The sequence below is a fragment of the Lontra canadensis genome, unplaced genomic scaffold (genome assembly GCF_010015895.1).
Source record: "Lontra canadensis isolate GAN:19392208 unplaced genomic scaffold, GSC_riverotter_1.0 scaffold9, whole genome shotgun sequence".
Lineage (NCBI taxonomy): Eukaryota > Metazoa > Chordata > Mammalia > Carnivora > Mustelidae > Lontra > Lontra canadensis.
Genome location: NW_022631003.1, coordinates 24,801,949 through 24,814,418, shown reverse-complemented (window position 1 = coordinate 24,814,418; position 12,470 = coordinate 24,801,949). Strand labels below are relative to the sequence as shown.

Genomic DNA, 12,470 nt, shown 5'->3' with positions numbered 1-12,470 from the left:
TAAAATAGATACTATGAAAGAATATCTCATGTTAATCCTTCTGGCTTTGATGTCCTGGTACCCTAATTTGAGATACATGGTTATAAGCATTTAGGTATTTTCTTGTTAAACATTTAGATATTTGGATATTTTCTTACCATATTCTTTCACCTAACCTGAAGACATTAGTTAAAAAAATCTACATTTTTCTGAGATTATCAGAGCATTAGGAGTTTCACATGTAGGATTTTTCACATACATGTGGTTTTGCTTAAGGTCCTAGAAAGAGCATGTGTTATGCAAGAAATCAATTTTGCTCTATATTGAACTCACTTATTAGTTCTGCCCGTGATCTCAAGAAAGTCAATTAGCTTCCAGGAGACTCAGTTGTTTCATCTATAAAACACAGGTGACGGCTAAACCATACCGATCCCCCAGGACTATTGGTAGAATTGAATTAGATAACATATGAAAAGTAATTGGAAATAGAATAATATAACGAAAATATTATTTCAGAAAGCTTACTATCAAATAAATAAATAAATGAATATATATGAGCCCAAAAGTTAGCAAACTACAGATAGCGGGATACAAAAGAAAACAAACGTGCAGATTTATGGTTTTTTGGAAAATGACTTGTGGTAAACTCTTAAAATCCAGAAAAGAGAAATTAGGCAATGGTTAAAACAAGGGGCAGCTTTAGGTTTATCTTTCTTTCTTCTTTTTCTTTTTTTTTCTCTTTCTTCATTGTTTAGAACTTGGCTTACAACAAACGAACAAAATAAAAAAAAAAAACACCAAAAAACAAAAAATGAAAAAAACTGCTGTTTTCCAAGCTAAAGTTTGAAGCCTTCAAAGTTTACCTACAAGGTTAGCGAGCCTTATGTAAATGTCATCACAAGCACCTAACTCTGCATACAAACAAGAATTCTAGGCTCCATGGTCTTGACTATTAATAAGTAATTCTTTTACTTTCTTAGGGAGGCTACTTAGAAAAACCAACCAAATCGGAGCAAATGGAAGAAAGAGACTAGAAAAATTTGATGGACTGGTCTTATTATGTTTGAGTATTAGGCCAGTGAGATGATATTCCAGGTTCCTATTCTCACTGACCACCCCCCCAGCCAGCTTATTTTATTGATGGTATTAAAATGAAATCTTACACAAAGCAGGAAAATAAATCTCAACATGCAATAATATAGAAAAACCAATAGTGATAAATGGTGCTATAATTAAGGTAATAAAAATCTTTAAAATGTGAAAAAAATATATTTAAAAATAAGAAATGACTTTAGTCTAGTTGTGTGTAACTCACAGGGTCAGGAACACCAGTGAGGACAGGTTGATGTAAGTCTCCGTTGTGGGGTTAGCAGCTGTTGTGAAATAGCGCCATCTGGACTATTCATCTTTTGTAACTAATGACTTCAGGCACTGTTGGTGGGTACATTGAACTTTCCAAATGCTCTTAACCTTTAGACTGATAGTCTCCTGAAGAGTTAAAATATCTTTTTAAAAAAGCTAGTAGCTAAGGTGTATCATGACTTGATATTTAGGGAAATAGGGCAAATTCTCAGTGTACCATATATAAACCCAAAACAGAGACTCTCCTATTGCGGAAATTTAGAAAAGCTAGCAAGCTATCCAACATGTAATGAGTATGACTGGGTCATGCAATTTAGGATATACAGTATTGTAAAAGGTATTATACCTGCAGTTTAAAAAGTAATTTATAAAGTTAATTTAGTTCAGATTTATTTTTATATATATATATATTTTTTTTTTGATGGGAGACTTTCACAATGAAAAGGAAACTTCCACATGTTTGAATTTGCATTTCTCTTTGAAATTTGCTTTCCTAATTTAGGGGAAGTTGGACATCATGATTGTTAATTCCTCCAGGTTCTATTGTTTTGTTTGTTTGTTTTCCTTGTGAGCATTTATTTCTGTGGGTATCAGTGGTTCACCTAAGGCAAAGGAAAACTTTGACCCATATTTGTGGGAGTACAATAATCCATGAGATAACAATTTACAAAGTACTAAAATAGCATCGAGAAAATTTAATGATGAAAGAATCCAGGGATCTGCATCCCTGACCCATATTTTCTTTCTCAGTTTTGAAGAGAAGCAGACAAAAGGCCAATGAACTGTGTTTTGAGACATATGAGCACAGTCTCATCTCACCCTGTAGCCATGAAAAATAACTAAGGAGGAATGACAGAAACACTGGAAGGTTCTGGCATAGTGTCTGCACACCGTAGGTGGCTCACAGACTGGCTCTGTTAAGAGGAGTCCAGGAGCACTCTTTCCAGATGTCACCAACATTTCCAGTGGTATTATAGTTGTTCTTGTTGGGACAGTCATCATGCCTCCTCTGCATTTTTGAGTGGCCCCTCATAACTAAGATTGTTGTCTCTAAAGCTCAAAGTTCAGAGAATAAACTCTAGGCTGTTCTTTGTCAAGGGGTGGCCCATGATAGATATAAGGATGGGCAAGAGAATCCATGATGGCTTTGTGTGAAGGATCCTGTCCATTTGGGATAAATGCAACTAGTTAAGTCAATTAGACTGTCTCGCTTCAGAATTTAGACTGGCAAATACTGGCCAATGGGCAAAGAGGTAGAGTAAACAGAGTATTAGGTCTTTGTTTTCACTGGAAACTAACCAGGTCCCATAGGTTTCCGAGCTTTGTTAGGTTATAGTTTGAGTCCATATATATATACCCTTTCCTCTAAGGATATCGGATAGAATCTCTGGTTCTTGCTACCAAAATACCTCACTAATGCAAATATATATATATATATATATATATATATATATATTTTTTTTTTTTTTTTTTTAAGTTTGGTGTTTTGTGTTTTGCTTCAAGTTGTCTTCAGTTTTAGCTGAAGGGCAGGACATCTTACACTTACTAAACCAAAAAATCTGTGTGGCAGCCAAATGGAATATCTGGGAATACATGGAAAATTTCCTCTCACATTTTTGGAGCAGAAAATGGATGAAGTGAAAAGCATGATCTGTATTTGGGAAGGGAGGTAGGCAGGGAAGTTTATGCTTAATGATCCCAGTCTGGTCTGTGAAATAGGTTATCTGTTTCTAAGGACAGCTAACCCGAGGTTTGAAAGTGATTGAAAATTCTAAAATAACCCATTCGGACAGCATTTTAATGGATTGTTGCCTTTGTTGCCTAGCAGTGGGCTCTGCAGAGATATTCCAGGAGAGTATCAATTTCAGGAACAGAGTCATGAGACTTTCTTGATCCTGTTCAACAGCACTCGGCTATAAGGTGAGTAGAAAAAAGTAGGGAAGCAGAGAGAGGAGTTGGCAGTCCTCTGAAAAACCTTTGTGGCCAGTAAACCAATTTTATTCTTATTCTCATTTTCCTCTAAATACCATTAATTGTAATACAATTTTTAATGCCATGTGGAGTACAGTGTCTTAAGAAACTCTCATGATCAGTTCTTAACCTGTACTGTGAATACCCAAGAGTAAGGTAGGATCCTATATTGTTCATAAATTGAGTACTCTCTTGGAGAGGCAGGAAAAGCCATTTCTTTCTTTCAAGTCTCAAACAATGTCAAGAGGGCAGCCTCTTAATGCTAATACTGCAGTTGGGACTAGAGTACTTAAGGAGCCACACATGCTGTGTCTCAGATGACTTAGTCCTCATTCATGACCCAGAACTGTGAGCTTGGTGGTGGTGGTGGTGGAGGGCAGATTTTCTTATCTTATTTTTATTTCTACCTTAGTAGTAACAACAGAATAAACAGTGGCATAAAGCATTTTTAGCCTGTCAGAAAAAATAAAACAAGGACTTTAAATATACAGGAGCACTCATAAGTACATGGATTTCAGAACTTACGGAGGTACTCGAAGTGTAGACGTCAGTGCACATAATTTACTAAAAGAGAAATGAAGTTATGTAATGGATTTAGCATTAATGTTGGTACTTCAGTGAGTGCTATTAACTCTTTTAAAATTGGTATTAAAATTGGTATTAAAAGAGTTAATAGCACTCACTGAAGTACCAACATTAATGCTAAATCCATTACATAACTTCATTTCTCTTTATTATGTGCACTGACGTCTACACTTCGAGTACCTCCGTAAGTTCTGAAATCCATGTGATGTCAGAGAACACAGCTTAAGATAACAATATTATTTACATAGAAAAGTAAACAAGTGCACATAATTTCTAACATTTATTTTAATCATGTGGATCATGCCATTTGAAGTTCCACTCTTGTTTTTAATTATTCAGGCTTCTTTTATAAAGTCACTCTATACATTAAGTTTTGACAAAAGAGATATTCTACAATCAGTTGTAAAAATTTTAAGTAATTTTAAAAAATGGTTAAGAATCACAGTCATGGTTAATTGAGGTTTCTTGAATCTCCATAACAGGTTCTTCCCCCCCCCACCCCCCCCACCCCCGGGTGTGTGATAGAAAAGATCCTCAGCACTTGATTTACATTTGCTAACCAAGGAATTTAGAGAACAGGTGGAAAGGCAAACTCAAAACACATTAAATCGTATCTAAAAATAAAGGTGTGTGATTGAGATTATAAGATAAAATATATTCTCGAGACAGGCTCTTAGAAGTTAAAGGGAGAGTGAGTCTCATGCTTCCGTGAGAGAAATCTCCTTTCTCTGAGTAGAAAAGGGGAAAACAGAGAGAGAGGTTCAAGGCATCTGGTAAAGGGCCAAAACAGAAAAAGGAAAGAGAGTGACTGTTTTTGAGTCATTAGTCAAATTACCCCATGGTGGTCCCCCAGGGCAGCAATTATAGCAGAACTTAAATCAAACTTCCAGGGGGCACCTGGTGATGGCATGCTAGGAATGGCCAGCAATCCCTGTACCAACAGATGAAAGATTTCATCTGTACCAACAGATGAAAGATTACTCCAAACTTTGCTGTGAAAGAGAGCAGAAAGCAAAGCGGTCAACGCTCGGAGGCAAGACACTTTGCTCTTTATTGGTCCTTCAGGATAATCACAAATCCTTATCACAGTTTCTCAAGCACGTGATGTGTGACAAGGGGGTCTTAATGGGAATTAGAAGGAGCTATTTACAGGAAAGATACGATATGCTAATCTGCCTGTTCTATGAGTTCTGCTAAACACAGCCTAAGGGACAATGCATACATCCCCCAGACCACCATGAGGCTTTTTGGGCTATGGAGGCTTCAGGGAAGGCAACTCCCTGTGGCTTTCCAATGGCAGAGTGGTCCCGCAGGCCTATGTCCTTCTCTGAAACCTTCCCTCACCCTCAGCAGCCTCTGTGTTATATTTTAGCAAGATAGGTATTATGGCTGATTTTGTGCTCTACATGAACCCCCAAAATGGCTCAGAGATAACAGTACTGGGAAGGGACATGTGTCCTCCATCAACGCTAGGGATATTCAGGATATGAGGATTATTGCCTGAGAAAAGATCTACTTTGTTCAAACTGTAGCCAGACTGGGCTCTAAGGATACTTTAGAAAACTATGGTCTGAATTATGAACCAGACTATCCCAAGAGCCTGCACATGAGAGAGATGGTTTTGATCACAAAGCATAGAATTTAAGACCCCACACACTGGAGCAGAACCCCCTGGATACATATTGTGGTTCTGTCTACAGCTGGCTACATCCTTTGGCAAATTACTTAACCTCTCTGGGGTCTCAATGTCCTAATCTAAAAATATACATTAAAATGATATTATCTCACAGATGTGTTTTGATGATTAAACAAGTTACCATATAAAAAGCACTTAGAACAGGGCCTGACACATAAGAAGTACCATCTTAAATGTTAACCATTGTTATATAACTTTTATACACCTAATGTTTGATGTTCACATTGCATTTTCTGTTAAACTTTTAAATATATCTTAAAGGGAATAAAACTTGTTTCACATTCAGATATTTTTGAAAGTGGAAAAATGGGAATATGTCCCCTGTTTTACTTGGAAGAAACTGGTATAACCAACCAGTATATTGGGGTGATATACTAGATAGCATGTAATTTACTAATAAATTAAGTATAGTAGGAAATAGTACATGTTCCGTAGAATTGTAGAAGAAACGACTAGTCACTACTACAATAATCTGAGAAGGTTTCATGGATGAGGTACAAATGGTCTAGGATCTCAAGGGATAGGTAGTAATTTTATTCCAGTAATTTTATGATTTCTTGGAAGCACTTCTTATTCATTAAACAGACAAAAGAAGAATGAATGTATACTGAGAAAGTTACCTACACAGAAGAGGACTCATTGGGAATTATGGAGGTGGGGTGGATAAACCTTGATAAAAACAATCAGATCATAAGGTTCTGAAAAGTAAGAGGTAGGGAATGGCGAGTCAAAGACAGCTATTGAACAGAGAAATGATGTGCCCTCATTTAGTTGACTAGATGCTTTTCAAGTCTGCAATGGAGAACAAGTTTTTTACCATAAAGTTGTAGAAAGAAGTTTAATTAACAGAACATACTATATAACATCTGAAAGTGAGAAAATTGGCCTGGCAGAGATATGCAGGCAGGATAATGAGATCTAGCTCACTGCCAGGAGATTAGTGGCTTAAGATCTACTTCCTATATTAGTTCACAATATCTTGACTAGGAAGAGGAGATAAGTCAACGTAGGCAAGCTCATCCATATCTAAATCATCCATAGTCTCTCTTTACAGATCTGGATGTATCAGTTGAAGTCAGGAAATGTGGAGGGTTCGAACTCCAGCAGACAGATAAAGCCTATCTACATTTTTCCTGTGGCCAAGGCCTAAAAGAGATTTTCTTCCTCCAATATATAGTTTTTTTTTTTTCTTTTTTTCCTTTGCTTTAAATGATAGTAGGCACTATTTGTAAATTATCTAAACAATGACACATCAAACACAGGCTTCAGCCTAATCACATGTTTCCAGGCTCTACCTTTTCTGGACCTCTCCATGTCCCTCCTCTATCTCCCCACCTGCTCCTACTGACACATCAATCATTGTGCCTGTTGTGCAGCATCTCACTTTAAAGAAAGGCATCCTACTCAGATCCTACTGGAATAGACTGAGGGGGCTATTTTTGGTACCATGTGAACTTAGGATGGAGTTAACTGGATTGGGGGTGACCAGCTAGAGTGAAAGCCTGCTGATGAGATCCCAGAGCTAGCTGTGTTGAACTCCAAAGGACATTCCAGACTCTGGAAACAAAGACCTTCTACTCTTCCCGAGGCAGGTTGTCAGCCTTTCCCTGGGATTTCTCACACAAATCCTCCGTCCCCTTTAGTTGAGGCAACTTGAGAGTTCCTTATCCATAAAACAAGGGATCTGAAATACTTAACAAAAATCTTCAAGGTAGTGTCTTTGGCCACAGATGATTGTTAACTAATACATGTAGCTGTCTAAGTGGACACAAGCAAATGCTTCTTTCAGAGATAACTTTTACTATTAAAGGTATTTTTAAAGACTCAAAAAAACCTACCAGACTCCACTAAAGAGTCTCTAATGGTAGAATTTCAGAAACAAATTAGGTAGCAGGAAGGTATATTTTTGGCAAGGGCTCTGCCTGGTGTTCCTTAATGATATCTTATAGTTTCCAGTATTGAATGTTGAAAAACCCTAGACCAGGGGATTAAAGTCCTAGCAATGGGTCCTAATCCTAGCTCTGTTTCTTACTACTACTTTAATTGTGGGCAAGACCTTTAACTCTTTGAATCCGTTTCCTCATTTGCATATTTATTGTCAGAATAAATAAGGGCACTTCCAGTTCTAGTATTCTATAATTATGCCATATTGCTTCTACTTGCTCACAATTGCAGCTTATCAATTAGAGTTCACAAAACAGAGATTCTTTGCAGAAGTGAAATTCATCAAGTATGTAGGATGTCCCAATTAATTCTCATTATTTCATTGTAATAGAGAGTCCTCACTACACATTCTGGAAGGGTGGGGGGAGAAAAAGTAATAATTGGGTGGGAAAGATTTTAATGTAAATACTGTTTTCCTCAGAAGGACAAAGCATACATCCATTAAAAAGAATATAATTTGTATTAATAAATTTCTGGTTAAAAGCATCAGAGCAATTAAAAATAGACTCAAATAAGTTTCAATATTAAGAAGTTATAGATAAGAGCACTGTATTTCTCTACTTAAACTATTTACTGTGATAATAATTGTGGCTAACACTTACTGAGTACCTAAAATTTGCTAGCAATTATGCTATCCATTAAAAGATTGAAGTTCAAAGGAATATTCTATTATCAAGTGCACTACCTTTTTGACAATGATTTTGAGTCCAATAAATATTCACTGTATTCTGCCCAAATTCTTAGTTTGATGTGCATTAGTGTTTTTCCAGACTTGCTTAATAAAAAATAGATTAAAAATAGAAGTTAGTTACCAAATATTCCAGTATTTGTATTGTCTTAGAGATGAAAGTAGCAAGTCCATATCTCATCCTAAGTCTCTTTTCTTAGATTGTTTTCCTGGACATAGTTCAAGTAGAACAACCAATTTATTTATGTCAGCCTTGCTCTTTTTAGTGATCTCTTATTGACCAGTGTTTTAGATGAAGAGGCTGGGTAGCAAACAATAGCATGCCACAGAAAGACTGACTAAGGCCTTCCACTCCACATTCACATTTCTCCCTTTCCATCCCCTGGGAAAGAAGACACAGGCTGGTTCTAGAATAATAAATAATAAATTAAAAGAAGACACATGTCTGGTTCTAGACATGACAGCTTTATACGAATGATTGTTCACTCTGAAATCATCTCAAATATGAAACCTGTATCTGTGCCCATGAGCATATGCACGCTCATACATTCACAGATAATCTTACTTGGTAAAATGACTTGTTGCTTCCAGTTCTGTGTCTTGTGGACGAAGATTATTATACACGTATTTCAGGTCTTGGATTCCACTCAGCTCAGGCAATCCTGCATGTAGCATCTTAGCAAAGCAAACAAAACCAAAGCAAAAAATTCAGAATAAATGTAAATCAAATCTTACTTAGTCAAGTTTGGTTAAGCTTACTTGGTTAATTCTACAAATACATATAAACAAACTTAACATAACAATATCTTTCAGTTTGTAAATATTAATGGATATAATTCATGTTTTTTTAACTCCTTGTACTTGCTAACAAAAGCAACAAAACAGTAATAAGAAGAACCAATAAAGTTGTCAAAGTGCTTGCAGATTAATAATTTAATTTGATCTTCACCATAAACCAGTGAAGTAAGAATGATAGTAAGATTATCCTCACCTTGTCTTCTTGTAGAAGAGGCATATTCAGAAATGGACTGTAGAATAATTAGGATTCTAGTGTCAGAATTTCTGGACCTACTATGTAAAATCTGAATAATCATGAAAAAAGTCTCTTAAGCTCTTTGAATCTCCATTTCCTTTTTAAAAGTAGAGATAAGAATACCTAACATGTTCTACGTCAATCAAATGGCTAATGAATAAGAAAAAGCTTATTCTTATAAATTGTTACATAAAAATGATATTGTAATACCCATTTTAAAGAAGAAAAACTTAATCCCCCCAAAAGTGTAAGTGAGGTGTCCAGATCAAATGGTGTATAGAGTATACAACTCATCCCTCTGTTTCATGAAAGAATCTTACATTCTTTCATGACTATGTGACTCATACTATAAGAACACAATTTTTCCAAGTTAAGTGGTGATTCCATTTGTTAAAAATTATTAAAGGAGGGCACCTGGGTGACTCAGTTGGTTAAGCAACTGCCTTCGCCTCAGGTCATGATCCTGGAGGCCCGGGATGGAGTCCCACCCACATTGGGCTCCCTGCTTGGCGGGGAGTCTGCTTCTCCCTCTGACCTCTCCCCTCTCATGCTCACTCTCTCAAAAAAAAAAAAAAAAAAAACTTTTAAAAAATTATTAAAGCAAAGAAGTAAAGATAGAATTATACAAAGTCTCAGATATATTTTTTTTCCTGCCAACCTTTGGAAACATACTATGTTTATATTATAATGTAGACTGAAGGGATAATACTCTTTTTTAATTATAGGCAAAAATAAAGAAAATGTTTTTTGAGAGAAAGTAGGTCTTTCTGAAATTTAAACTTTGAAAAAGAAGAAGAAAGAGGAAGAGCATGAAGAGGAGGAGGAGAAAGAGGAGAATGTCAACAGTACCTTTATGACTAAGATGATAAACTATTTCCTGCTCTGGAATAGAGGCACTCTTACTGTAGTGGGAAGTTAAGAACAATGCTATTAATGCTAAAAATAAAGGGTAAAGTGAGAATATGTTTAGGAAAGATGGGTGAATTGTGATTGACTTCATGAAGTTCAAGTGAGAAAAAAAATGGATTTGAAACTGTTTTCCTTTCCTACTGTCCCCACCCAGGCAGAGGCAACGGCATATATAGATGTATCCAGGAGAGCAAGACATCTCTTTCATTAGTTCACAAAAAGAATTCCAGAAGAGCTTCTAGAACATAAGATGTCAAGAGATGGGCCTAAAGAGGTAAGTAGGATAGGATCTTTTAGCAATATAAAAGTTTTGTACTTTATCCTAAAGGCAAGACAGCTCTTTCAGTATTTTTAATGGGCATGAAAATAATTGATTTGTGTTTTTAAAAGATCATCATTGTTATTTATGGAAAGTGTATTAAAGTGAGACCAAATAAAAGACTAAAGTAGGAGAATGTTTAGGAATAAAGAAAAAAGATAAGCTTTTGGATTTTAAAGATAAGTAGGAAGTCAAGTTGGGTGATAAATTGGATATATTTGGAGGGCTGGGTAGAATCTAAAGCATATAGCTGTAAATACAGATTTGGGAGTCGTTAACATATAGATGGTAATTAAAACCATGAAATGGATCAGGTAGTCCTGGAAAGTTGTTAAGTGCTTCTCCTCATGGATGATCAAAATTCTTGATATCTAATTTTGAGCAAATTCTCTTCTCCCATAAACTTTTTCCTGTTTTCCTATTTCCTTTTTCCTGTTTCACAGCACCATTTAAACTGCCACCATCGTCCACCTATCAAGAACTCCATATCCTCTTTGATTCCCTCTTCTTCCTGACTCCCAATGTCAGTACATTATTCTGCAAAAACCACCTCAATAGTCTCTTGTATTCATTCTCTTTCCCACTGGAATTACCATCCTCACTCAGCTCCTTGTCTTCATTTGCTTAGATAACTTGAATAGCCTTTTTCTAGTTCTCTAATCCCTCCCTCTCTACTTATATAACTTGAGTTATCTGTTTTAAGTCCAAGATAGATGATGGTACTCTCTTTACTAAAAGCAAAGAAACTTCGAGGTTCTCAGGTGTCTATATATCAAAGTCCAAAATCCCCATTCTGGTCATAAATGCCTTTTATAATCTAACTGTTATCTGTCATTTCATCAATTGCTATCTAGGTCTCCTTTGTACTACAGACCAGTACATTTGATTACCTCTATTTCCAACACATGTCACACGCATGCTCTTTGAGCTTCCACACATACTTAAATGTTTCTCTCAACCAAGATTCCTTTCCTTTCCCTCCTTATCTATTGAAATTCCTTTTGAAAGTGCAGCTTAAATATGTCTCTCTTCTTGAAGCACCACAGATTTTCTTGATAAGATTTAATTACTGCTTTCTCTGTACAGTAATGCAATCTCAGTCGCACCGCTTTCAAGTACTGTTTTGTTCACTTATACGTTTATCACATTCACTCTGAAGTCCTTTGAGGACAAGAAATGAGTTATTTGATGTTAAATTTTTAATACTGCCAAGCACGGAGCCTTGCAAATAGAACTTAATGTCTGTGAAGTAATACGTATATGCATGCGTGAATGAGCGAGTGAATGAATGAACGAATGAATGAAAAAAATGTCTGGCCTTCTAAGGTACTAAAAGCCTAGAAGTAGCAAGTTCAACCCTGACTTTTAAATTTAAAATAGACCATAGAGAGGTATATTCCCAGCAGCAACTACAGTCTAGATTAGACTTTATCTTTTCAGTTTTGTACTTAGAGTTCTAGAGAGGACAGTCCATCTGCTAACAAGAGGTTACTTACCTAGGCCTGAATTGCTTTGCTTTCTGGTTTCTCTGGATACTCAGAATTCACATCTGCTTGCTTATAACTCCATCAAACATTTTCTTGGGAAGTACACTCTATGCTTACTACTTCTTCTCCCCGCACCCCCATTATACACCGACTACCAAGTGCAGATGGCTTCAAAGTAGATGAACATAGTTCTCTCCTTGTTATGTGGTTGATTAAAGGTAACAAGTACGAACTTTGCCTCTGTTGAGAGAGGAGACTTTGAGTATTGTGACCCTGCCATCAGAGTAAGGACAACCTCATTCTGGGGTCCACTTAGTCATGTCAGTTCTCTGACTCACAGAGATGTGGTTCAAGTACCTCTTAGCCTAGGGTAATAACTTTAATTGGAGCAATAAGAAAAGGAAATGGTGGCTAGGCTAGTATAGGTAATGAACAGATACAGGTGATAAACAGATAAGTTCCTTTTTTAAAAAAATATTTTTATTAACATATAATGT

The 12,470-nt window shown here is 36.2% G+C and overlaps 1 protein-coding gene across 1 annotated transcript in view; it reads right to left on the bottom strand.

Annotated features, from left to right (window-relative positions):
• The window catches only part of PIK3C2G (phosphatidylinositol-4-phosphate 3-kinase catalytic subunit type 2 gamma), a 350,852-nt gene that overhangs the window by 79,380 nt on the left and 259,002 nt on the right, over positions 1-12,470 (bottom strand). Inside the window, exon 26 of the mRNA XM_032855093.1 lies at positions 8,791-8,900. Coding sequence (XP_032710984.1) covers positions 8,791-8,900 — 110 coding nt within the window. The remainder of the gene's footprint in view (positions 1-8,790; positions 8,901-12,470) is intronic.